The sequence below is a fragment of the Macrobrachium rosenbergii genome, chromosome 20 (assembly GCF_040412425.1).
Source record: "Macrobrachium rosenbergii isolate ZJJX-2024 chromosome 20, ASM4041242v1, whole genome shotgun sequence".
NCBI lineage: Eukaryota > Metazoa > Arthropoda > Malacostraca > Decapoda > Palaemonidae > Macrobrachium > Macrobrachium rosenbergii.
Window position 1 is genome coordinate 44,002,435 of NC_089760.1, and position 27,566 is coordinate 44,030,000.

Below are 27,566 nucleotides of genomic sequence, written 5' to 3' on the forward strand. Positions count from 1 at the left end.
GCATCAGTCACTCCACATTCCCCATTCTTTTTCATATATATATATATATATATATATATATATATATATATATATATATATATATATATATATATATATATATATATATATATATATATTTATATATATATATATATATATATATATATATATATATATACATATATGTGTGTGTGTGTGTATGTATGTATATATATATATATATATATATATATATATATATATATATATATATATATATATATATATATATATATAATATATATAGGCTCTGTCTGTATCGGTCCATGCTCTGTATTTTCCACCATAAAAAAAGAATTCCGGCTTCCTCCTATCTCAAAAACATAACTTGCAAACTTCAGAAAGAGGAAGACAAAGAGAGATACCAACAGAGAGAGAGAGAGAGAGAGAGAGAGAGAGAGAGAGAGAGAGAGAGAGAGAGCGAGCGAGCATTAGGTTCACGAATCCGTCTCGGAGGCATTGAATTTCAACATGGCTCAAGCCTGACCCAGGCGGAAATGCAATTCAGATTCGCATCGATAGCCGAAGACAAAGCAAGCAAGGCGAGACGCAGAGACTCCCCCAGAGGAAGGCTCGGAGTCAAAAGAGCGATTTGTCCTTCGTAGATTTATCAGCGTGACAGTTTCTTCTGAGTCGCCTTGATGATGAGAGATTTGGGGAGATTGCGCCTTGAACGTTTTCTAATGTATACGTAAGACTGAAGGCGAGGCTTCAGTGAATATAGACTGAATTACATTTATCTGGTTGTATGCTACAGGGCATAATAAAGAGGTATTTACGAATGTTTTGTCGTGCCGAGTAAAAATTAAGTTGTGAAAATTCATCCAAATATTTGTCGTATTTAATTTCAGTGCCAATTATTTGCATCAGTAAATGCCATTAAAATTTTTCCCTTTGGTGGGAAAGGTTGTCTGCATAAGTGGCAAAAATATTATTTGGGATATTACCAAAGGTAATACCTCAGTAAAAGCCATATGCTTTGAAATAAACTTGAATGATAAAATGCTATTGAAGGAATATCCTGGTAAAGGCTATATGCTTTGAAGAAAATTGAAATAATACAATGCTCTGTCAAGAGAATCTTACTATTTGTAATATCTCTGTATATGGACACGTTCTGTTATCCTTTGTGAAGTTAAGCAATGGCTAAGAAATATTTAGGATAAAGTGATAGGTAATATCTTGGGTTAATTGCAAGGGAAATTATTTAGGATATAGTGAAAGGTAATATCTTGGGTTAATTGCAAGGGAAATTATTTAGGATATGGTGAAAGGTAATATCTTGGGTTAATTGCAAGGGAAATTATTTAGGATATATGGTGAAAGGTAATATCTTGGGTTAATTGCAAGGGAAATTATTTAGGATGTATGATGAAAGGTAATATCTTGGGTAAATGGCAAAGAAAATGGTTTAGGTTATGGCGAAAGCTAAAATATCTTAGTAGTAGCCATCATGTTTAAAAAAAAAATATTTTGAAAGATATTCTCACTATCTTAGTATCCCAGCATATGGACATGGTCCTTTGTTAAGTTAAACTTGGGCTGAAATATTCGAAACTTTACTCGGCTTCTCATAAATACCGGAAAGTCTTGTATATGGCGTCCTTTAGGCAGGATATATTGGCGATATCCCTTCCTATATCACTGATACTTGGTCATCTTTTCTCCGGAACTTCGAGTATAAACTTTTGGGCTCGTTTTTCATATCCCTGAGGATTTGGCAGTCTGACGTAGGACTACTTATGGGGACTTTGGCCATCTACTTTGTTAAGTTATATTTATAGTCACACTGCTTCATTTTGTCCCTTTTCCATTTTTAGTGGTGTTATTCAAGAGTTCTTATCACTTGTTTTCTTCCTGTTTATCACTAATCTACGCTGTTCCCTTTTTTTGCTTGGACTTTATATATTCTGCTCTCACCTTCCTGCCTTCTTCTGTTGGTAAGAGGCGTTCGTGAAACTTTTTTCATTTTTTATCAGATCAGACCATGTAAGCTTATCTGAACGGGGATCCACTAACTTCAGTCAAGTTCTGTATCTTAAAGACAATGTTTTTTAGCTTATCTTCATTCTTCTTAGGAAATTATAAACTAACCACTTAAATTGATCAATATCTTGACCCATCAGGTTACTTCAGACATGTCTTGAAGAGATGTTATTGACTAAATTTCTGAAAAAGCTTCTTGAATGTGTTGTTTGAATGGCATGTGTTCTTTTCGAAATTCGACTTTCTGATCTTCGTGTCAGGTGTATTCCCAGTGTACGAGGTATTGCTATCATAATTTGGGTGCTTCATCTTTGGCCCGTCTCAAAAACATTCACTCAAAGGAACTCAGTCTCGGTGACGAGGAACCTCATTTCAGGTCACCTTTTCTCAAAATGATGATGGAAAATAAATCATCCTTTTGAGAGTTGGACCTGTGGCTTCTTTCTGAGTTAAGCTTCAATTATGTTCTTCTTTTTTCTCGTTTTTCTTTTGGTTTGAGGTCCAAAAGGTGATTGGGTTAGCCGTCCTTTTGGTCTCATCTTTAAGAAGGACTTTTGACTCTTGAGCAAGCGTCATTTTAAGCCGAAAGGAAAATAAGAGTTTCCAGAATTGTTTGCATCAATTTTTTTTTTTTATTTTCGTCCTATTACAACATCCATCATGCCGATGTCCTTTGTAACTATATTGATAAATGTAGACTAGAATTTGTAACTATGGACTTATAATAACACTTCTCTTGTTTCTATGTTTTTTTATCATAGTGTTTACAGTTTGTGAGGACCCTAGCAAAAGGATTGAAATATTTCTGAACAGTAATCCTGTGAAATACATATTACAAGGGGAAAGCGTTCTACGTTAAAACGAGGATTATACTGCATTCTGTAATGTTTATTTTTATGTTGAACGACCAAAGGACGTGTATCATGATGAAAGATTAGTTTTATTTGTTTTGGCTGACACTTGATCGCACAACATTTGCCGACTACTTGGAGTATGGCGAATGTAATAATAATTTTGGGAACTTGAATTACGTATTACGCGTGCCGTAGTTTTTTTTACTGTAATTTGTCAATTTATTTTTTTTCTTTTCTAATACCTGATCTCTTCTGTCTGTATTTCCTATTACATTCTGTTACTTCTTTCAAATGAACACCATATTCGCTGGAAGCTTGAATTTCAAGTCAGTGTACCTTGTGGGTTGTTCTGTATGAATGGAGTTCATCTTCTGAATAATAATAATAATAATAATAATATAATAATAATAATAATAATTCTGTATTTCCTGTTATCTTCGATTACCTCTTTCAAATGAACACCATATTCGTTGGAAGCTCGAATTTAAAGTCAGTGTTTCCTGTGGGCTAGTTCCATGTGAATAAGGTTCATCTTCTGAATAATAATAATAATAATAATAATAATAATAATAATAATAATAATAATAATTCCGTATTTTCTATGACCTATTACTTCTTTGAAACGAACACCATATTCGTTGGAAGCTTGAATTCCAAGTTAATGGCCCTGAGGCGAGCTTGTTGAATAATAATAATAATAATAATAATAATAATAATAATAATAATAATAATAATAATAATAATGAAATTATGAGTAATATCAGACTCCAACTCTGTCATCGCAAAAGGGCAGGAAGGAAAACGATACCATTAAAGGAATATACAAGTTTCAGGGAACTGAAACTTTTTTTTTCTTCTTCTTCTTCTTCCCCTCGTGACGTCAGCAGGGAGGGCGATTTAACTCGAATAAAACTAATAATGGCGACACTTAAGTCGTTATTGCCTCTCCAATGATGTTAAATGTTACTAAATGTTTGGGGGAATGTTTTCGCTCGCAAGTTTAAATGAGATTTGGACTCCTACTTAGATTATTCGGGTGGCAGATGCGCGGCCATCAGTTTCCGCGCGTCCTCTTTTGTTATTTTTCGTTTCCCGCGATGATTTATGTCTTATTTTGCGAGTTTGGAGTCTTCGGGTTTATTCGTGGTCTTTCTGGAACTGGTTTTCGTTCTCGGTGTTTTCGTACGTAAGGGCTGAATTGATATGCATTGTTTATCAAATTTAATCTAGAGGAAGTATTTTCTCTCTCTCTGTCTCTCTCTCTCTCTCTCTCTCTCTCCCTCTCTCCGGACGGTTTTGTATTATGTGTATGTATATACTGTATATATTGTATATAATCTTATTAAGCAGTATGCATACTCTTCAGTGATCGTTGTCTATAAACCTATAACATGTATATGTATATACATATACAGTATGTATATATATATATATATATATATATATATATATATATATATATATATATATATAGTTTAAATATATACAATATATATATATATATATATATATATATATATATATATATATATATATATAAATGTATAAATATATACAATGTATACTGTATATATATAGTATGTATATATAAATATACATATAAATATAAATGTATAAATATACATATACAATATATATATATATATATATATATATAGTTATACATATACAGTATATACATACACACCCTCACACGCATACTCACATAACACACACACACAACACTTAGTCCCATTCCGACCTTACCTTAATTGCCTGTTGCGGCTTGTTAAGGTTCTGAAGCGCAGCGGCCATGGCCAGGTAAGCCTGGGCCAGCCAGGGTCGACTCCGCAGGGCCGCCTGGTAGCTGGAGATGGCCGCCTCCTGTTGGCCCTTGGTGGCCAACAGGAGGCCGCTGGAGGACGAGAAAGAGAGAAAAGTTGAAATTAGTTTTGAGGGTTTTGTTTGGGAGATCGGTTTCCGGTCTCGTCCGTGTTTGTGTTTCAGTTTCTTTGTGCCCGTGTACAGGGATAACAGTTGTGTGCGAAGGTGTATGGTTGTGTGTTTGTGTAGGTGTGTGTGTGTAGTATATACATACATACATACATATATATATATATTATTATATAAATATATATATATATATATATATATATATATATATATATATATATATATATATATATATATATATATATATATATATATATATATGTATATGTACGTATTATGTTTGGAATATTTAAAGACATAGTTGTGTGTGTGTACATTGTGTGTGTACGGGGTTTATGTGTGCTCTATATTTTTTTAAAAACTTGTTTGAAATATTGAACTAAACTTTAATATTTGTAAAAAAAAAGTTTACAATTTTTTTTTTTTTAAATATTCTTGAAAACCTTTTTGAAAAATGTTCTTGAGAAAAGCAAGAATGGAAAAATTTCCGTATGGTTGTATTGAAAATTATGGCGTGAAAGGAAATTGTATTATTGCTGCAAAGGAAACATATATGTGTAGGCTGTGTACCGATGTACAGAAATAACAGCTGTGTACGAAGGTGTACATGTGTGTGGGTGTGTGCACAGTATACTCTCATGTAGAAATTTGTTTGGAATATTCAAAGGCCTGCTCGTGTGTATGTTGTGTACATTGTATGTGTACACTGTATTTTCTTGCCAAAAAATTGTTGGAATGATAAAAAATACATAAAATTGGCAAAATTTACTTTTGGCTATAAAGAAACTTGACTAAAATTGAAATTGCATTGTTACAAAAAATATAAATATCCAATAAGATGTTTCTTAATACTATATGCTATATCTAGATGTCATTTATGAATTCCTAAAGACTAGACCCCGTAGGGGGGTAGTGCCGTCAGTGCACCTCACGCGGTGCACTGTAGGCATTTCATAAGGTTCTTTGCAGCGCCCCTTCGGCCCCTAGCTGCAACCCCTTTCATTCCTTGGGTCCCAGTGCTTGGCTTATGGCCTGAATTTTATATTCCAATTCCAGTATATTTTTCATAATACCTAATTGTAATTGCATATACACGGACATTCATACACTGGAATATGTATGCAAATATTAGTGTAAGAGAGTTTATTGCCCGTAATACTACAGAGCGGGAAGCATAAAAACCTCATGAAACTAAACGATATGTTTGTGTCAGGTTCCCGTTTAACAGACTTCACAGACGAAGACCCCTTCAAGGCAAGACATTAATGGCTGTGCGAACCTGTTTCCGTGATAAGCCTTCACTAAGGTCCTATTCTTGGGGGAGAGAGAGAGAGAGAGAGATGTGTTTATTATCTTGGGATGGTTTATTTTCCTTTGTCACAACTTGCATAGGGAAAAGGACGGTACCTGACCCAGTGCTTAGTTTAGGCACGCCATGTTTCTTCTAAAAAGTTAATGTTTCTTCAGACTCGGGAGCAAGCCGTGTTCACATGGCTTGTGGTCAGAATGTGGTTTTGAGTAAGATTTGACTCTGGGTTTGTGATAATGTAAAGTTGTTCGTCTGTGATTTGTATTTATTGAGATGATGAATGTCTCTTTAAGAATACATCCAGTAAGTCTACCGGTTGTATGATGTTAGGCTCTATTCGGATGCGTTTTGGTGATTCTAAAATTTGTTTCTGTGATTGCAAATTGTAAACTAACTGTAGCAAATATATATATATATATATATATATATATATATATATATATATATATATATATATATATATATATATATATATATATATATATATATATGTATGTATGTATGTAAAACTGATTCACGAAGATATGGAACGTGATGAATATATAAATAAAGATAAATGCCACGAATGAAAAAATAAATAACGGAGTGGTTGCTAGGCCTTTCGACACAATGGTCCTTTACTAGCAGACTGATGAAAAACATAAAAATAAGTTTACCTATTTTTTTATTTTTTCCCTCGTGGCTTATGCCTTTATTTATATATGTATGCATATATGTGTGTGTGTCTGTGTTTTTGTAATGCATTCAATGCTCTGAAGCATTCGTTCTCAAAAAATCTTGTAATATTTTGACTCATTTTGCATTCACAATGTCGCCTACACACAAATCGGTACGGTATGAAGTGAAGTCCCGATGGAAACTTGGTAAGTAAACAGGCTTTGCGGATATCCTGTTGGTATCCTATTGTTCCAAGGACTTGCCAGCTTCATGCGTCCTGCAGGAGTTTAAGGGGGGAGAGGAGAGGAGGGGGCAAGGTTCCCGAGACTAACTCAGGCTAAACACAACTTCGCCAAAGAGGATTTGTTGAGGGTGGCTGAGGTCCTCTAAGGAGGTCCCTAGTCGTGTTATCCTGCCCTTGGCCTCTGGATAAAGGACTGAATTGCTGCGGCTGGATACACAGGGGCGTGTGCACAAACATACATACGTACGCTTACACACACATACACGTGTATATATATATATATGTATGTATATGTGTATTGTACATACATATATAAATATATAATATATATGCGTATATGTATACATGCATATATCTAAATGTATATATGTGTGTGTGTGTATGTATGTATATATTAAGAGAGAATGAAGGATTATTGTTATTCGTAACGCCTATTTCGAGTGGCATATACAAGAGAAGTTTTCCAAAATACGTGAGGGGTGGGGAAGGTTTTCCTTGTAAAGATATGACCTTTTCAATTACTCGGAAAAACTCCAACATAGCAAAATAACAGTTGAATTATTCCCAGTTTTGATACGGAAACTAGTATTTACGAGCTAAGGCATTCTACCAAGGTTTTCCTAACGGCAATATTCTGTTTCGACAAAAAAAAAAAAAATTGGTAATGTAATATACACTGTCTTAATATCCCCCACATTATGAATCATTTTAAAAATCTATCTACGTTCGTTATACTCTAAATAAATAACCTAATATATACTCTGCTTTAAAATGACGAAAATAATGAATCCTTTTCAAAATATATTTAAGTCTGTTAGCGTATATTTTAGTATTTCCCAGTGTACTGTATCTGAGTCAGATTTTCCTCCTCAATACTTACAGATTGTAGTGGGTGTCTGCCAGATTTGGGGCGTAGCTCAGTGCTGTCCTGTAGGCCGCCTCTGCCTCCTCCAGACGCCCTTGTTCGCTGTACACCACGCCCAGATTGGAGAGGGCTATCGATGGAAAGGAAAATAGTACGTTAATAAAGGTAAGGCTTTAATGTATCAGGTTTAGCTTTTTATTGTTTTCTAATTAATATTTAGCATGTTTGGAATGTTTCAGTTGCATCCGTTGTACTGGGGGCTATTGTTTTTGCAATTGGTGTGTGCATACACTCATATATATGTATATGTATATATATATTGTATTAATGCACAGAACATTTGTGTAAGTGATAAAGTTCGTATATATACATACATACATACATACACTATATATATATATATATATATATATATATATATATATATATATATATAAATTATATATACCTATATATATATATTATATTAAATATACCACAGAAATTCAGTACCTATTTTCGTTTATATTAAAATGCCGTATATATATATATATATATTTTATATATATATATATATATATATATATATATATATATATATATATATATATATATATATATATATATATACACACATGCATTACTATTTATTTTTACCAGATTTTGTATCTATTTTAATACACATAATGACATCTTAACTTATTGACTTCCTAGCAATTTTGGATGCGTTCATCACTACGTATAAAAAAAGGCATATCCCTTCTTCGACAATTCCTCACTTTTATCGAGTCTTGAAGTAAATAAGAGTATTCAAAGTACAAGAGAATCGAGGTGTTCCGAGTTCACTGGGGCTATTAAATATACATGTTGTAGAATGGCTATTTGCCTGAATGTATATATATATAGTCTTGTGCTTCTATTTACTTATTCCCAATCCTTTGCATAAATCTCGATGGATGGACCAATCCATTAATAGAAAAAGGATAAGAAAGACGCACAATACTTCGCAATTCCACATTCTTCCTTGCGCAAAGCAACAATTGATTTTAGGCACAACGCATCTGTAAATCAAAGACGACTGAACCGAACGAGAAAATAAAGAAATAGAAAAGAATTAAAAAAAAAGAGAGAAAGCGAGGATGGTCCCAGCCCCCGGATGCATAAAGAAAAACATTAGAGCAACAAGTGATGAGAAATGTTTCGGGTAGTGGAGAGGTCTGAGGAGAGAGAGAGAGAGAGAGAGAGAGAGAGAGAGAGAGAGAGAGAGAGAGAGAGAGAGAGAGATGGCAGTCGTGGATTGGGAAGTAGTAATGGAATATGGTCCGTCTGTGTAGCAGCAGCTTGGGGATCAGCGCCCCCCTTTCCCTCTACTACCCCCCACACCTATCCCACAACCTACCGCTCCTGTGGGAGAGGGGAAAATGGTTGGGGGGGGAAGAGGAGGGAGTGGTGGAGGGGATATGTTGGAGATAGTGATGGTGCCTTATGTAGGCTGCGCGGGGATGAGCCTTGGAAAGGCGACTTTGGGATCCGTCTTGGTGTGGATGGGGTTGCCGATAGTACTGGCGATGTAATGGGTTGGGTAAAGGGGGAGGGGAAAGGTATTGGTAGGGAAGGAGTGGGAGTTATAAGTCTGTTGGTAAAGATAAAGCGAATAATGTGGCTGGTTCTCTCTCTCTCTCTCTCTCTCTCTCTCTCTCTCTCTCTCTCTCTCTCTCTCTCTCTCTCTTGTCGTGATGTAGGTCTCCTATATCTCTGCATCTTTTCTCTCTTGTCTCACTTTAACTTTTTTTGGTGCATTGGAAATTTAACAGAGAGAGAGAGAGAGAGAGAGAGAGAGAGAGAGAGAGAGAGAGAGAGAGAGAGAGTATCTTACGCAATGTCCCCTCCTCCCTGATTGGGGACAGTGTAATGGGTAGTAATTAATTGGATTACCCATTGCCTCGTTTTTCCTTGGGGACTCCCGAGTTGGAGAGAGAGAGAGAGAGAGAGAGAGAGAGAGAGAGAGAGAGCGTTTCCTGGGGAGAGGAGGGGTTTCCTTGGAGAGGGAGAGAGATGTTTCCTTGGGAGAGAGAGAGAGAGCGTTTCCGTTGGGGGGGAGGGAGAGGGGTGTTTCCTTGGAGAGGGAGAGAGAGGTTTCCTTGGGAGAGAGATAGATAGAGAGAGAGAGAGAGAGAGAGAGAGAGAGAGAGAGAGAGAGAGAGAGAGAGTGAGTTTCTTTGGGGAGAGAGAGAGATGAGAGAGAGAGTGAGGTTTCCTTGAGAGAGAGGTGGGTTGGGAGAGAGAGGGAGTTTCCTTGAGGAGTCCTTAGCGAGAGAGAGAGAGAGAGAGAGAGAGAGAGAGAGAGAGAGAGAGAGAGAGAGATCCATTTAGGAATCCTTAGTTGGAAGAGAGAGAGAGAAAGTGTTGTGTCAGCTGAAAAAGAAACCTTATCTCTTGACAAACATCTTATGTTTGGAGATGGTTGATGGTTATTTGCGCAAGTGTTAGGCCCTTTAAGTGTAAATATTTCCACCCAGAATTAAAGTCTGACTCACATAAACGATTTCCTTTTTCCTCCTGAGAGAGAGAGAGAGAGAGAGAGAGAGAGAGAGAGAGAGAGAGAGAGAGAGAGAGAGAGAGAGAGTTTCTTTGGGGAGTCTTAAGTTGGAGAGTTGGAGAGAGAGAGAGAGAGAGGCAGAGAGAGTTTCCTAGGGGAGAGAGAGAGAGTGTGAGTTATATTATGAAATAGTTGATTTTCAAAGAATTTATCGGATAGCCTCTCAAATGTGAAATGAAAAATTCTAATCTCCAGTAATTAGTATTTTTTTATAGGTTGATTTATGATTTGTATAAAAATCTTATAAGCAATGTTTTCCATTTTTTTCAGTAGTAATTTCTTGAGGGTTATATCTCTGTACATAGATGTTTTATGCCTTACATTTAAACAGTTCATACCTGTGTGTATTTTTGAATTGTGACATGTTTGAAATATAAAATTATTAAAAAGAATATAGGTTACTATTATTATTATTATTATTATTATTATTATTATTATTATTATTATTATTATTATTATTATTATTATTATTATTACCACCCATTGTGCACATTGGCAATCTAAATATATTTTTTATTATGTCTTTTCCGTAAGAGTTTTTAGCTTTCTTATAGAGAAATTTCTACATGTTTTCCTGAGTCATATTTTTGTTAACGATCTTTCATAATATTTACCTTCTTATACATTGAATTATTCAAGTTAATCGACTTCCTTTGTCCAGACAGTACCAGTGTTTGACATGTAAGATAAACACAAATGTCATAGCTGATGTATTGCTTACGAGTACTTTGAAATGTTTTTGATGCTTCGGAGGGAACTCCCAGTTCTATTGGTGCAGTACTGGCCGTCATACTGATCAGAATGACTGTTCTCATTTATTTATAAAAATATGAGGTTGGTTTGTGTACACGAAGAAAGTGACACAGCTTAGTGGAAGGTGTTTACTTAGCAGTAGAGTTAAAAGGAAAATCTTGTACTTCCTTGCTTCACTTTCGATAAGTGTGTGTATATATGTATATATATATATATATATATATATATATATATATATATATATATATATATATATATATAAAATTTATATATATATTATGTATGTATATTATATATATATGTATACACACACACACACACATTATATACACACATATATATATATATATATATATTATGTATGTATATTATATATATATATATATATATATATGTATATACACACACATATATATATATATATATATATATATATATATATATATATATATATATATATATATATATATATAACTATATCTCACAGGCCACTTTAATACACCGGACAGGTACTCGGTTAACCATTTAGCCATTAAGTTAAAGTAATTGTTTCAGGCGGTATCTGGAAAGTGCCATTCCCTGTTCTAATATGTTATTCTGGAGGTGTAACACATTGTGAAAGGGAAAGAGAATTGCGAGGAGGAGGAGGAGGAGGAGGAGGAGGAGGAGGAGGAGGAGGAGGAGGAGGAGGTAAGGCGTGCAGGCGAAGGATATGGATAAGACGCCTAATGCTATTTTGGTCAGGCCGAAATAAAGAATATTCCTCTGGAGAGAGAGAGAGAGAGAGTCATATTTTAAGTCTTGCAAGGGAAACCTTATTCTTTGGAATAAATTATAGAAGGATTTAAGAGAGAGAGAGAGAGAGAGAGAGAGAGAGAGAGAGAGAGAGAGAGAGAGAGAGAGAGAGAGAGAGATCCTAAATTCTTTAAGAGTTGCAGCATGTGAAGGATTGAAAAGAAATCCTTTTCTTTCAGATAAATTACAGTAGGATTTAAAACTAATAAGATAGTAGAAATTACACATGTCTGTCTTGTTTACTTAATTATGTTTTTGGATCATTGTTACACAATATAAAGAGTTTGTTCTTATATTCTGTTAATTTTCCTTTTTTTTTAAATTTCATTGCACTTAAATACAATAGCCAGAGTCATTTGATACGTGAACTTTCTTATTGATGACATTGCACCTACCTATTAGATAGGAAAATTTTGTTGTTAATAGGAGCAATTTATTCAGAAAACACAGAGGACTTTGGTTTGGGTAAATTGAGTCAAAAGCTGAAGTCAGTATCTATGGCAATACAAACCACTTGTTTCTCAAGTCTTAAGCTCCAGTCAGTGGCAATACAGACCACTTGTTTACATTGTAGCCCAAGGAATTGTTGAGCCAAACAGGGCCACTGTTTGGATAAAAAATTTGATAAGAATCCATTAGGAGAATAAGAGAGCATCTCTTCTAACGAGGACATATTTGCCTCTGAGAGGCAAATATGATCCTTTAAGCGTGCCACTGTGTGCTTCCAAGCCAGAAATATGGATAAGTTTTACTTGGTTCAGTTTCCAGAACTTTTTATTTCCCTAAAATGTATTTTGGAGCAGGGGGTATTATTCTTGAAGACCTTCGCGTATTACTTTTGCAACAGCAGAATGGTAATGTCTTACATCAGCTGTTTGGCGTGTAATTCAGAAATCTACTTGAAATATTCAAACTATTTGAGCATTCATTCGACTTTCAGTATTACCTTATACTTATATTTTATTTATTACGCTCTTTTTTCTTATAAATCACATACATTTTCCATCCAGATGTATTGGCAGGCAATGTGACGTAGCCCTTTCACTGTGCTTAAGTATTATATACATTCTTTTCTTTGTCAATAAATACAGGGTAAATTTCACATTTCCCAACTTTCCACCAACTTGAGGACCGTGGGTGCCTTTCAAATAACCAATACCTGTCAATAGAAGGCTCTCTCTCTCTCTCTCTCTCTCTCTCTCTCTCTCTCTCTCTCTCTCTCTCTCTCTCTCTCTCTCTCTCTCTCTCTTGGTGGCTTTAGTGTGCGTGCATATGCGTGTGTGCCACTTTTAATCAGATTTTTGTAATTCAAATGTATATGTATATTATATATCAATGTGATTCTTTTGTGTGCATTTTGAATCAGAAGTTCCACTAGGTAGTTCAACTCTTCTCTCTCTCTCTCTCTCTCTCCTTCAAAGGCTGCTTCAACTTCAAGAACACCGAAATTCCTGTTTTTCTGTTCGGTAATTGATTGACGTTATCAATTGCCAAAAGTATCAATGCAACTCTTGGGAAGTTGTGTTCCTTGCTCTGTGACATTTGAAGTTTTCTGTTATCTACATTTTTTCTTTTGCCGGCAAGGAACTTCATTGGCAATATTTTAGGCTTGATTGATGGTGAAGAATGTTACTTTTTGCCGTTGTTGTTGCTCACAGAGAGAGAGAAGAGAGAGAGAGAGAAAGAGAGAGAGAGAGAGAGAGAGAGAGAGAGAGAGAGAGAGAGAGAGAGAGAGAGAGAGAATGAAATTCGCATATGGAATTGAGTACGCTGGCTTGGCCTGTTACGAAAGAACTATAAATATTGAATATTTATATATAATGAATATAAATGTTATTCCTTATAATCATTAGTAGACCTAAGTATACTATCTGTATCAGTATTGATAAGAGTTGTGTTAATTTGCACCGCCAAAAATGGCCAAAATATTCTTAATAGACATTCTTAAATTTCGAATCAGTTACCAAGTCCTGTCTAATTTAATGACGCTGACCCTTGATTTTCAAGGACAGATAGTTGTAGCAGTAGTAGGTCGTAGTATCACTAATAGGGAAACAAATCCAGTTGTGTTTGGGCACAAATATATTAAAAATAAACCTAAACAGAATCCCGAAAGGTCTGTGTACAGATTTATTTTTAAATATGCTTTGTGTACAGATTTATTTTTAAATATGTTTGTACCCAAACGTAATTGTGGATTTATTTCTCCAGTTCAAGGTTCATGATACTATGAGTATTTTTCAAGAGTCAGTAATGTTATAAGCTATAGAGCACGTATGTGGTGCACTGTAGGCATTACTTAAGGGTCTTTGCAGGTGCCTTCGGCCCCTAGCTGCATCCTTTTTCATTCCTTTTTACTGTACCTCCTTTCATATTCTTTCTTCCACCTGACTTTCCACCCTCGCTAACAACTGTTTCATTTCATTGTGCATCTGTGAGGTTTCCCTCCTGTTACACCTGTCAAACCTTATTGCCAATTTCTCATTCAGCGCTGAATGACATCACAGGTACCAGCGCTAGGCCTTTGGCCTGAATTCATTATTCCATTCTTCTATAAGTCATGGAGGTTATCCTCCTCTCTCTCTCTCTCTCTCTCTCTCTCTCTCTTCCTTTCAGTGCTGAATGACCTCATGGTTCCCAGCGCTTGGCCTTTGGCCTGAACTCAATATTCTATTCTATTCTTATATATATAAAGTCATGGAGGTTATTCTCCTCCTACCTCTCTCTCTCTCTCTCTCTCTCTCTCTCTCTCTCTCTCTCTCTCTTCCTTTCAGTGCTGCATGACCTCATAGGTTCCAGCGCTTGGCCTTTGGCCTGAACCCAACATTCTATTCTTATAAGTCATGGAGGTTATTCTCCTTCCTCTCTCTCCCTCTTCCTTTCAGTGCTGGATGACCTCATAGGTCCCATATTCTATTCTAAAATAAGTCATGGAGGTTCCTCTCTCTCTCTCTCTCTCTCTCTCTCTCTCTCTCTCTCTCTCTGTTGTTTGCGCGACCTTGAGCCAGCCTGACTGCTGGTGGAGTCCCTTCGGACAAAATCCTCTCCCCACCTCCAATATCGCTCTGTAGGGCTGAAGCGTGTGCAACGTTTATTGGATCCGAGTCGCGGGGAGAGAGAAATCCATTTACAGCTATGGGCGATGGGCGATTTCCATGACGGTCACCGGCGCTTCTGTGTTTCATCTCCATCGATCCGTCATGGTTGGAAGGTCTATTGAGTGACAGCACTGCCCTTCCCATCCCCTGCCCCCCTCTCCCACATCTGTCTTACAGCCTCCTTACCCCCACCCCTCCTCTAGCATGTGACATTTATTGTGACTGAGTTGCTTAACTATTTCAGTCTTAATTGACGATTTTCTCGGTTGTGTACGTTAGCTGATGACATTTTCCTAATAGTTGAAAGGAAGTGTCATTATAAAATATAATTCTTTATAAAAAATTAGTAATTAATATAATTCATTCATTTTTTCTAGTGAAATATCTTTTATTATCTCGTCCATTTTTGTTTACTGTCTCTTATTGTAGGATAAACATACCTTTGTTTGCAAGCTGGTGCTCTTTGTCAATAGTGTAAAGGAAATTATATTGACTATTCATTTTTTATATTGAAAAAAAAATTTTCTCCATTATTCTTGTATTTTTTTCTTTATTTAGGCACTTTTTATTATGAAATAATTTGTTCATCTCGTCCAATTTCTCTTTGATTTTTCTTATAAATTTATTGTAGGATATATGTACGTCTCCTTTACCCTTATATACTCTGCTGTATTTAGATTTTTTTTTTTTATAATGAAGTATCTCTTGGAAAAATAAAGTCCGCAGTAGTATGATGTATACTGCTATTTGTCTGTCCGTCCGCACTTAGTCTGTCCGCCCTCAGATCTTCAAAACTACTGAGGCTGGAGGGCTGCGAATTGATATGTTGATCATCCGCCCTCCAATCATCAGACACACCAAATTGTAGCCCTCTAGCCTCAGTATCTTTTATTTTATTGAAGGTTAAAGTTAGCCACGATCGTGCGTCTTGCAACGATATAGGCGCCAGCAACACAGGCTGCCACCGGGCTGTGGGTGAAAGTTTCATGGGCTGCGGCTGAGAGTTTCATACAGCATTATACGCTGTACAGAAAACTCGACTGCGCCGAAAGAAACTTCTGCGAATTTTTTACTTGTTTATTTGTTCTTCCGAGAAAAGACTCTGTACAACTCTCTGTATTTACACGTTGCTATGAGGCCAATATGTTTATTTTATTTTCTTTAATCTCTTGCATTTGTTTTAAGTTATACGTTCGTATTTTCACTTCGTTTTCATTTATTTATATTCAGCAGTCTGTCTATTTTCCCTATTTGCTTACAAAAACCGAACTCTTTTGTTTAGCTAAAAGCTAGACGCATGTCACCGTTGCTGTTAATGGTAGATCGTTTTTGTCAACATTGAACTTGAGTTGGCCAGAGAAAATTTGGAGAATAAGTCAAAGGAGGAAAGTTACGTTTTGTATTATGCAAAAAATTTTGCACAGATCTTTTTTTTTTATTCTTTTTACTTTTTTTTTTTACTGTCAAATTGAAATTGGGTCATTGATACGAAGCATGGGTTCGATTCCCGGGCGGGGTAGGTGCACTTGTCATGTATATAATTCCTTTTGGGTCTAAATTAGCTATAGCCTAATGATATTAAATATGTATATATATAACATATGAATTTGTACATATATATATATATATATATATATATATATATATATATATATATATATATATATATATATACACAGTATATATATATATATATGTATATATATGTGTATATAAACACAGTGTCTGTATATATGTGTATGTATATATATAATACTATATATATATATATATATATATATATATATATATATATATATATATATATATATAACTTCGTTCCAAGCATTATAGTAGACCCTTCAACCGAGAGGGGAAACTTTGTAGCTAGTGGTCCAAATGTTGCCTACTTCACGTACCCCGAGGCCATTTTGAAAGTTGGTACCATCGCTCGTAGGTAGAAGAGTTCCGATAACATTTTCTTGACCCTGTTAGTCTTATGCCTTATCAAATTACTTTGTCAACTATTTCAGGGATTTATTATGCCTTTGTAATCAGTAGTCGGTTTGTTTATTATTTTGTTAATTTATTTCTTCTTTTCAAATAATTCATCTCTTCTTTCTGTATTTCCTGTTATTTTCTGTTACTTCTTTAAAATGAAAGCCATCATATTTTTTTTAAAGGTTGAATTTCATTCGGTGGGCTTGTTCCTTATGAAGAGGGTTCATCTTCTGAATAATAATAATAATAATAATAATAATAATAATAATAATAATAATAATAGTTCTGTATTTCCTATTACTTTCTGTTACTTCTTTCAAATGAACACCATAATATTCTTTTGAAGCATGAATTTTAAGTCAGTGGCCCATTTGTTGGGCTTGTTCCTTATGAGTAGGGTTCATCTGCTGAATGATAATAATAATAATAATAATAATAATAATAATAATAATAATAATAATAATAATAATAATAATAATAATAATAGTTTTATATTTCCTATTACTCTCTGTTACTTCTTTCAAATAAGCACCATGATATTCTTTTTGAAGCTTGAATTTCAAGTCAATGGCCCTTTTGGTGTGCTTGTTCCTTATGAGTAGGGTTCGTCTTCTGAATAATAATAATAATAATAATAATAATAATAATAATAATAATAATAATAATAATAATAATTTTTCCATTGCCTCTTCTGTATTTTTTTTTCGTCTTATAGCAATACATTGTCACATGTATGTGCGCATCCCATTCCACGTCATAATTACGCAAGAATACTGATTTCTCTTCCACCGTGACTATGCTTTTGTCCATAATATTATTCATCGCTTGGGGCAAACCTCATTAACTGTATAAAGTATGACCTCCATTTATTGATATACCTTTGACTATGGTATTACTGATACTGATACTTATATCCGTACTTATACTGCTACTTCTGATGATGATCATAATAATCATTCCGACGCTGCCGGTTGGGAAATCTGATATTGCATTGTTGCATCCCGTTATTGTGCCTTGGGTCTTCTTACTCACATTATATGCTTTCAGTGTAGTCTTTGATTACCTTGCTATTGATAGGTTATTCGATGCTGTCGTATCTCCTTATCTCTGAAAGGCTACCTTCTTTTATGTATGCGTACAGTATATGTGTATATATAATATCTAATCTATATATATATATATATATTATATATTTTATATATATATACAGACTATATATATATATATATATATATATATATATATATATATATATATATATATATATATATATATATATATATATACTGTATATATATATATATATATATATATATATATATATATATATATATATATATATATATATATACTGTATATATATATATATATGTATATATATATATATATATATATATATATATATATATATATATATATATATATATATATATATATATATATATATATATATATATATATATATATATATATATATATCTGGAAGCTTGATTAAAATAAATATGAAAATATGGAAGGAATATAGTGAAAGAGATTGCTGTGTTATATCATGATTATAACAACAAGTGAAAAAATGCGCCGAAGTTTCTTCAGCGCAATCGAGTTTTCTGTACAGCGTATAATCAAGGCCACCGAAAATAGATCTTTCTGTGGTCTAGATACAATGAGCCGCGGCCCATGAAACTTTAACCACAGCCCTGTGGTGGTCTGTCCTATATCGTCGCCAGATGCACGATTATGGCTAAATTTAACCTTAAATAAAATAAAAAACTACTAAGGCCAGGGGGCTGCAATTTGGTGTGTTGAATGACCTGAGGGTGGATGGTCCACATACCAGTTTGCAGTCCTCTAGCCTCACTAGTTTTTAAGATATGAGGGCGGACAGGATAAGTGCGGACGGAAAAAAGTGCGGACGGACGGACAAAACCGGCACACTAGTGTTCTTTTACAGAAAACTGAGGAGGATTGTTTACAAATCAGAAAACATGGCTAGGCGGAGAATCCAACCAACAGATTGGTTATTCCGAAAAAGCATATGCGGAAGGTTGTGGACAAAGTGAATAGATCTTATAAAGATCTCTCTCTCTCTCTCTCTCTCTCTCTCTCTCTCTCTCTCTCTCTCTCTCTCTCTCTCTCTCTCTCTCTCTCATGTAGTTTTGCCCTCATTATGTTTTAGTCTTGATTTTCTGGATAACCTTTAACTTTCGTATCCATTATAATAAGGTTAATTTAGTTAAACTCGTAATCTGTGAGGATATTCGATTCAGTTATACATTCTCTCTCTCTCTCTCTCTCTCTCTCTCTCTCTCTCTCTCTCGTAGTTTTGCCCTCATCATGTTTTGCTCTTGGTTTCCTTTATAGCCTTCGTTTTCTCCAACATAAAACTGTTTGTGGCCAAATCTTAATCTGGGGTACTACATTCTTTCTGTTTATTTATATAAAAATATTTTTAAAATGTAATTCAGGTATTTTCTCTATCTCTTGTCCCTTTTTTTAAACATACACATTTGGGGTTAGCTCAGACTTAACCTTTCTTGAAAAAAAATGAAGAAAAAACTGTAAACATATCTCTGCCAACAGTAATCTATCGTCATTTGTTCATATTCCTTATCCCACAATCGCATATTTGTCTGCTCTGCCCTAAAATGGAAGACTGCAATAACTGCAAAAATACAAAACTGAGAAAAATGTTAGATACTGCAGTTTTCCCTTGCCTTACTGCTGATTTTGCAGGTACTGCAACTGGGACCCCCTTAATAAAGCATTGAAGAACCATTCTGAAACTGCAGTAACTTGTGTATTAGTGTTTCACTGAGCCCAATAGGTGGCATATCTCAATTTTGAAAATTTTTGCAGATTCTGCAGTTTTCCATTTTTGGGCAGTGTTGCTGTTGTTCGTTCTCTCTTCCTATTTTCACAGCAGTGTCTTTTTTATCCTTACATTCTTGAGTGTCTTGTTTATTTCTTGAATGAAAACATCGCGATTCAGATATTTGAAAATAACGCGTATAATGCGTGTGAACTCCCCGACGAGGTCATTTTATAAGTTCCTCTTTATCGTTCAAGATTTAGGATCAAACCCCCCCCCCCCCTCCCGGGCGGTGGTAATGCCGTCATGCACCTCATGCGGTGCACTGTAGCCATTACTTAAAGTTCTTCGCAGCGTGCCTTCGGCCCCTAGTTGCAACCCATTTCGTTACTTTTACCGTACCTTTAGAGTCAGTTCCCATTTCAGCGCTGAATGACATCATAGGTCCCAGCGCTTGGCCTTTGGCCTAAATTCTATATTCTATTCTATTCCAAACTCCTTTTCCCTCAAACTGCGAGGAACGAAAGAAATAGATTGATACACACAAACGAAAACGGCCACAAAGATGAAGTTTATTTTCTTAGTGATAGCCTCAGGCGAGTTACTCGTTAGGTTGGTATGTGGCAGACTTGATCCAAGGGTGTTTGGTGTCACTCAGAGGTGTTTTCTGCACAGTCAGGACCAGTTTTTAGATTTTCTTATATTTCGACAATTTCTGGTCACTGTAGATACTTGATTGTTTACAGGGGCGTATCTGGATTGTATGGGACATGTTTGTGTTGGTAATAACGTACGAAAATCACAAGAGAAAACATTAAATTAATGCAAACATTACCAAGAAAATGGAACGTGTTTTGTTTTTCTCTAAATTTAGGTGAAAATTTGCTTTTGTGTGGGCCTTCTGATATTATCATATAAAACAATTTTGTATCTTGACATTTGTCGACAGCAGCGTTAGTTCAGCTGTTTATGTAGTTTGCTTACTTTTATTTGTACTATTAAAGTTTCTGTATGTATGTATGTATGTATGTATGTATGTATGTATGTATATATATATATATATATATATATATATATATATATATATATATATATATATATATAAGGGCATATAGAAACCCAAAATGTGGAAAATAAAGAAAGGCTATATTTCAGAGACCAAACTGTCTCTCTCCTTAGGCAAATAGTGCCTGCGGAGAGATACAGTTTCGTCTCTGAAATATAGCCTTTATATTCTACCTTCTAGCATTTCAATGTTCTCTTTAATATTTGATGGAATTCTGTTTTAACAGAAAATATTTCACAGTCATATATGTGTGTGTTATTATATATATATATATATATATATATATATATATATATATATATATATATATATATATATATATATATATATATATATATATATATATATATATATATATATATATATGGCCTTTGTATAGCATTTGTTTCCCTTTGTAATGCTTTAAGATTTTCTGTTTTATATCATAATAATAATAATAATAATAATAATAATAATAATAATAATAATAATAATAATAATAATAATAATAATAATAACAATAATAAGAGTTAGCTGGCAAATCACTCTCTAGACATTGTTCCTTAGAATAAATAACTTTTTTGTTCCTCAGAATAAATAACTTTTTTGTTCCTCAGAATAAGTAACTTTTTCGTTTAGGAATGTCAATAGTGAATAGGTTAAGGGAACAAGTTTTTTTTTATTCGTAATGCTATTTGGACTTCGTCCTTCGTATTTTTCTTGTGAAATACATTTTATTTATGCAATTTTTTAATGTCATTTCTTTGATTCATACATCAATATTGATGTCTAATTGCAGTACGAATGTACGAATAATCTCTCTCTCTCTCTCTCTCTCTCTCTCTCTCTCTCTCTCTCTCTCTCTCTCTCTCTCTCTCTCTCTCTCTCTCTCTCTATCGAGTTTAATTGTCATCCTCATTTATGCATATGTACTATTTAACTGCAATATGATTATTTTTTTTCTCTTTACGTGTCTGATTGCAGTTAAAATATTTCTCTCTCTCTCTCTCTCTCTCTCTCTCTCTCTCTCTCTCTCTCTCTCTCTCTCTCTCTCTCTACAGAGTTTAAATGTCACTTTTTCCATTATGCATGTATATTCGTGTCTAATTGTAGCAAGAATATCTCTCTCTCTCTCTCTCTCTCTCTCTCTCTCTCTCTCTCTCTCTCTCTCTCTCTCTCTCTCTCTCTCTGTAGAGTTGTTTAAATGCCACCTTCACTTATGGATGTGTATTATTTAACTGCAATATGAATATTCTCTCTCTCTCTCTCTCTCTCTCTCTCTCTCTCTCTCTCTCTCTCTCTCTCTCTCTCTCTCTCTCTCTCTGTAGAACTTGAATGTCATTTCCTTCTTTTATGCATTTATATTGGTATCTGCAACAAGAATATTCTCTCTCTCTCTCTCTGTCTCTCTCTCTCTCTCTCTCTGTAGAGCTTGAATGTCATTTCCTTCTGTTATGCGTTTATATTGGTATCTGCAACAAAAATATTCTCTCTCTCTCTCTCTCTCTCTCTCTCTCTCTCTCTCTCTCTCTCTCTCTCTCTCTCTCTCAAGAATAAAAAGGAGAACATATCGGAATCCTGTCGGTCGTTGCAATATTGAGGGACAGTTTCCGGTGCCATAGTTGCACGGTCGCCCATATGAGTAAAGTATAGGAGACCTCTCAGTGTGTTCACTTCTGTGTTGCATCACTATCGGAATTACGTCCGCGCATTGTTTTTACGTATTGGGTGTGTGTGTGTAGGTGCATGCTAGCATGGGTGAATGTTCTTTCCTTTTTTTCCCGGATATATCGGGTCGTAGGTTTAGTTTTTTTTGTATAACTCTTATTTTCCAAAATGTTTGTTTATTTACATTCTTTATGTACACTCGGTAAGAAAAGTGAGGATACAGTTTTCATTAGATTTCGTTCATCGAATTTTAATTTTTTTCATACAGAAAACACATTATCTCAGTAAATTTACTCCAGGATATGAAAATACAATGCAAATTATATCATATATATTAAATCTGCAAAACAAAAACGTTCAGATACTTAAAAACACCATGTATGTCCGAAGTAATCAGAATTTCTCAGATGAATTCGTTCATAGAGATCTAAAAGATAGTGTGTGGATATCTCGGTGTATTACTGTTTATCAGAACGGCAATATTTACTCGTTTTCCGTTATGAACAGGCTTATTATTGCATGATCATACGAGGTAATGATAGTTTCTTTAATTTTTACACATTCATATTTGTATTTCACGGTGTTAAAAGTCAGCTGGAATTAATGGCAGTAAATGTTGTGACAGCTAGGGTAGGTTGACCAAATCTATTTAAATCCGCAAGAGCGTTCTCTCTGATGTGAGGAGCAGCGCGACTTGGCGGGAAAACACAAGTAACTGGATGTTTCTTGACGTTGTCATAGTTTCTCTCTCTCTCTCTCTCTCTCTCTCTCTCTCTCTCTCTCTCTCTCTCTCTCTCTCTCTCTCTCTCTCTCCATTGTTAAAGCATACTATACAAATACAGTATCGCTCAATCTCTAAAAGAAAAAGAATAATGAAATGAGTAGCTCTACATATAGGCCTAGGCTTACACAACAGCAACTCTCTCTCTCTCTCTCTCTCTCTCTCTCTCTCTCTCTCTCTCTCTCTCTCCTCTCTCTCTCTCTCTCCATTGCTAAAACATACTATACAGATATAGTATCGCTCAGTCTCTAAAAGAAAAAATAATGAAATGAGTAGCTCTACATATAGGCTTAGGCAACTCTCTCAACAGCAACTCTCTCTCTCTCTCTCTCTCTCTCTCTCTCTCTCTCTCTCTCTCTCTCTCTCTCTCTCATAACATTGCATTCGTTCCTGTACTGTTCCCCAGGTTTTTTGTCGGACATTGCTCAAATTTAACTCTTGATTTCATTATGGAAGATCGCGTTTCTGATTATGCAAGCATTCCGTTCATTGTGGTGTTATAAATTCATTTGCGTAAGGTTACTTGGTAAGCTATGTCGAAAAATGTTTATTTTGCTCAGAACTGTCGCTGCAAATTACACCTTGAACGAATACTGCAAAGCTTACTACTGCGTTTAAGTATCAATGATTTCAGAACCGTAGAATATGATTGAAAGTTATAGGTCAAGCAAAAAACAAACACAATAAGATTGAAGCTCCTCCCCTTTCTAAAGTTGCCAGATGTTGCATTATTGAGCCATATATGTCCGAAGATTTTAAAAAAATGTATCCTCACTTTCCTTGTCGAGTGTACATTGTTTATAATTGTAAGGATTGCATGCACCAGTGCATTCACAAACTATATATATATATACATACATACATATGTATGTATATGTGTATATATGTATTATGTATATTTATGTACATAAATGTATAATTATATAAATTATGTATATATATATATATATATATATATAAATATATATATATATATATATATATATATATATATATTTTATTTATATTTATATATTTATATAAGAGATGTGATTCACACTTTTTTCACTCGGGGGTAATCTCCAGAAGTTACCGCTTCCATGAGGTTACGTAGCCTCAAGCATTTTTGCTTAGTGTGACCCACTTCACTCGACTGACTGCTAGGTTTGTCATTCACTGCTGAGGTCCACTGGGTCAAAATAGGTTTTAATGGAATGCGTCCATGTCACGGCGCCTTGTTATAGATCTGTACTACCTGTGTGTACTTATTGGTGAGGTGAGCATGTAATATAAATATATAATTAAAATATAATCTATAATTCTGCTTACAACAAAGAACTAATGTTGGAAAATGGTGCTCAAAATATATGCATCAACGCCAGTATACATTTAGATGTATGTGGCAACATCATTTTATTCATTACACCCTGTAGCGTGTAAATTTATTCTCCACACCCTGTAGCGTTAGGGGTACAGAACGTGACCAATGAGCTATTTTTATACATCACTAACAATAGTGATGATTTCATCATCATAGACCAGTGAATAGAATTCAAGCGTCGCAAAGAACCAATAAAAAAAAAAAGGCTCCTCACTCCATAATAGACTGACAGCGTCTCTAATTAAGAAAAATAACCAAACACGGCTGAAAGAGCAAGAAAGCCAACCAATCTAATGCTTTATCAAATATTACTTTTACCCTTGGGAAAAGCAACATCCTTTGCAAAAGACTGAACACAAACAGTTGGGAAATTAAGAGAAACCAAATATATGCCTTAGAACCCGGTTTGCCAGATGCATAATGATTGTCGTAGGCGAAGTTGCAAATATCTGAGATAAATCTGTTGGTGTTATCCTTTGTTAGTTCTGGAATTTTAATTGTGTGCCCTGCCACTGATCTTTGTGTTATTATTATTATTATTATTATTATTATTATTATTATTATTATTATTATTATTATTATTATTAATGTAGCAAGGAAAGTATCTTGAAAACCTAAATCATTAAGTAATGGTTAAGAACAGACAATCATATGTTAGCAATCTAAACATTTCAGTGAAAATTAAAACCAGAAGACTGAATATATTATTATTATTATTATTATTATTATTATTATTATTATTATTATTATTATAATAACAACCAGAAAAAAGACTTGAAAACCTCAATCATTAAGTATTGATTAAATGAAATGAAACCACGAGACAGAATACATTATTATTATTATTATTATTATTATTATTATTATTATTATTATTATTATTATTATTATTATTAATACTGTAACAAGGAAAAACTTTACAATCATAATCATTAAGTAATGATTATACCAGAAATATATAATTCAATGAAAAGGATACCACGAGACTGAACATATTATTATTATTATTATTATTATTATTATTATTATTATTATTATTATTATTATTATTATTATTATTATCATCAAACCGGCTTCACGTAGAATATAATCATCTTGCCTCACTAAGGTTTCTAGCTGCACCGCAGTAGAGTCCCGCCATTGATCTTGCGGGGCTGTATAGCGATTTGTTATCTGCTGGAAAGTGCCCAAACTTCCCCAGTAATTACTCATTAACATAAGCATCTCCGGGAATAATTACTCTATCAGGTTGTCTGGGAGTGGGCGGGAGGGGGAGGGGCTACGGAAGGAAGTTGGGTGAGGGAGAGGAGAGGAGAGGCTAAGGAGGTTAGAGAGATGCCAAGTCTGAGGACGAGGATGTAGGATCTTGTTGGGGGGTTTCCCTGCAGAGGGTCTTGGATGTCACAAATCTTGGTACGAGAGAGATGTCTGAGGAAGATGATTAGTTTCTGGGGTAATACTGAATACTCGTATATTAAACCTTTACAAGACAGTTTTATCAATAGAGGCAAATATCTGAGGCTTATTAAACGTTTAAAAGACAGCTTTAGCCATAGAGGCAAATATCTGAGGCTTACTAAATATTTAAAAGACAGTATTAACCATAGAAGCAAATATCTGAGGCTTATTAAACATTTGAAAGACAGTTTTAGCCATACAGACAAATATCTGAGGTTTATTAAACGTTTAAAAGACAGTTTTAGCCACAGAGACAAATATCTTAGGCTTATTAAACGTTTGAAGGACAATTTTAGCCATAGAAACAAATATCTGAGGCTTATTAAACATTTGAGAGACAGCAGTAGCCATAGAGGCAAATATTTAAGGCTTGCTAAACATTTAAAAGACGGTTTTAGCCATAGAGGCAAATAACTGAGGCTTATTAGACATTTAAAAGACAATTGTAGCCATAGAAACAAATATCTGAGGCTTATTGAACGTTTGAAGGACAGTTTTAGCCATAGAAGCAAATATCTGTGGCTTATTAAATATTTAAAAGACAGCTGTAGCCTTAGAAGCAAATATCTTAGGCTTACTAAACATTTAAAGACAGTTGTAGCCATAGAGGCAAATATCTGAGGCTTATTAAACATTTAAAGACAGTTTTAGCCATAGAGACAAATATCTGAGGCTTAATAAACGTTTAAAAGACAGCTGTATTCATAGAGGCAAGTATTCGATTCTTTCTACATTCCATAATGTTGATTTTCACGAACGAACACTTTGCGCTCAAATGATTCTCTCTGCAGCAGTTAAAAGAAATAAGAAAATGGATATTGAGTCAGTTCCAGGTTTTTTTGTTTTGTTTTTAAGACCCCAAGAAGCATACGTAACGATGCAGTTGCGCAGTATAGGCGCGCGAGCGCGCTTTATAGTCCCTCCTTTCAACAAGGCCATTAAAGGTAATCCTAATTTTCTTCACGTCTGGGAAACCATAGCATCAAAACCTGGCTTCGGCCTCGCATCCAATAAGGGGGATCTCCATCCTCTTGACTCCAGTCCCATAATCCCTCCTTCCTTCCCCTCTCCCTCCCTCCTCCCTCCGACACGGAGAGACTTTCTCATCTAGATTTCAAAAGCTTTTAACCGGATTACCTTCATTAAGGTAAGGGTTTATTCAGGCCCAAGACTACGTCTCCCATCTCCTTTGGGGGTCGACCAAACGACCAGTTAGCAGGTTATAAAGGGATTAACTCGGGCTCCTTTTATGACCCCCCTCGTTCCAAAATTCCTTTGGTGGAGAGGTGAGGGGAGGGGAGAGGGAGGTGTTATATGTGTGTATGTCTAAGAGAGAGAGAGAGAGAGAGAGAGAGAGAGAGAGAGAGAGAGAG

The 27,566-nt window shown here is 34.7% G+C and overlaps 1 protein-coding gene across 1 annotated transcript in view; it reads right to left on the reverse strand.

Annotated features, from left to right (window-relative positions):
- The window catches only part of LOC136849321 (protein O-mannosyl-transferase tmtc2-like), a 172,459-nt gene that overhangs the window by 41,475 nt on the left and 103,418 nt on the right, over positions 1 to 27,566 (reverse strand). Inside the window, exons 4-5 of the mRNA XM_067122683.1 lie at positions 7,884 to 7,998; positions 4,608 to 4,755 (exon numbers count right to left, since the gene is read on the reverse strand). Of these exons, the coding sequence (XP_066978784.1) occupies positions 4,608 to 4,755; positions 7,884 to 7,998 (263 nt within the window). The remainder of the gene's footprint in view (positions 1 to 4,607; positions 4,756 to 7,883; positions 7,999 to 27,566) is intronic.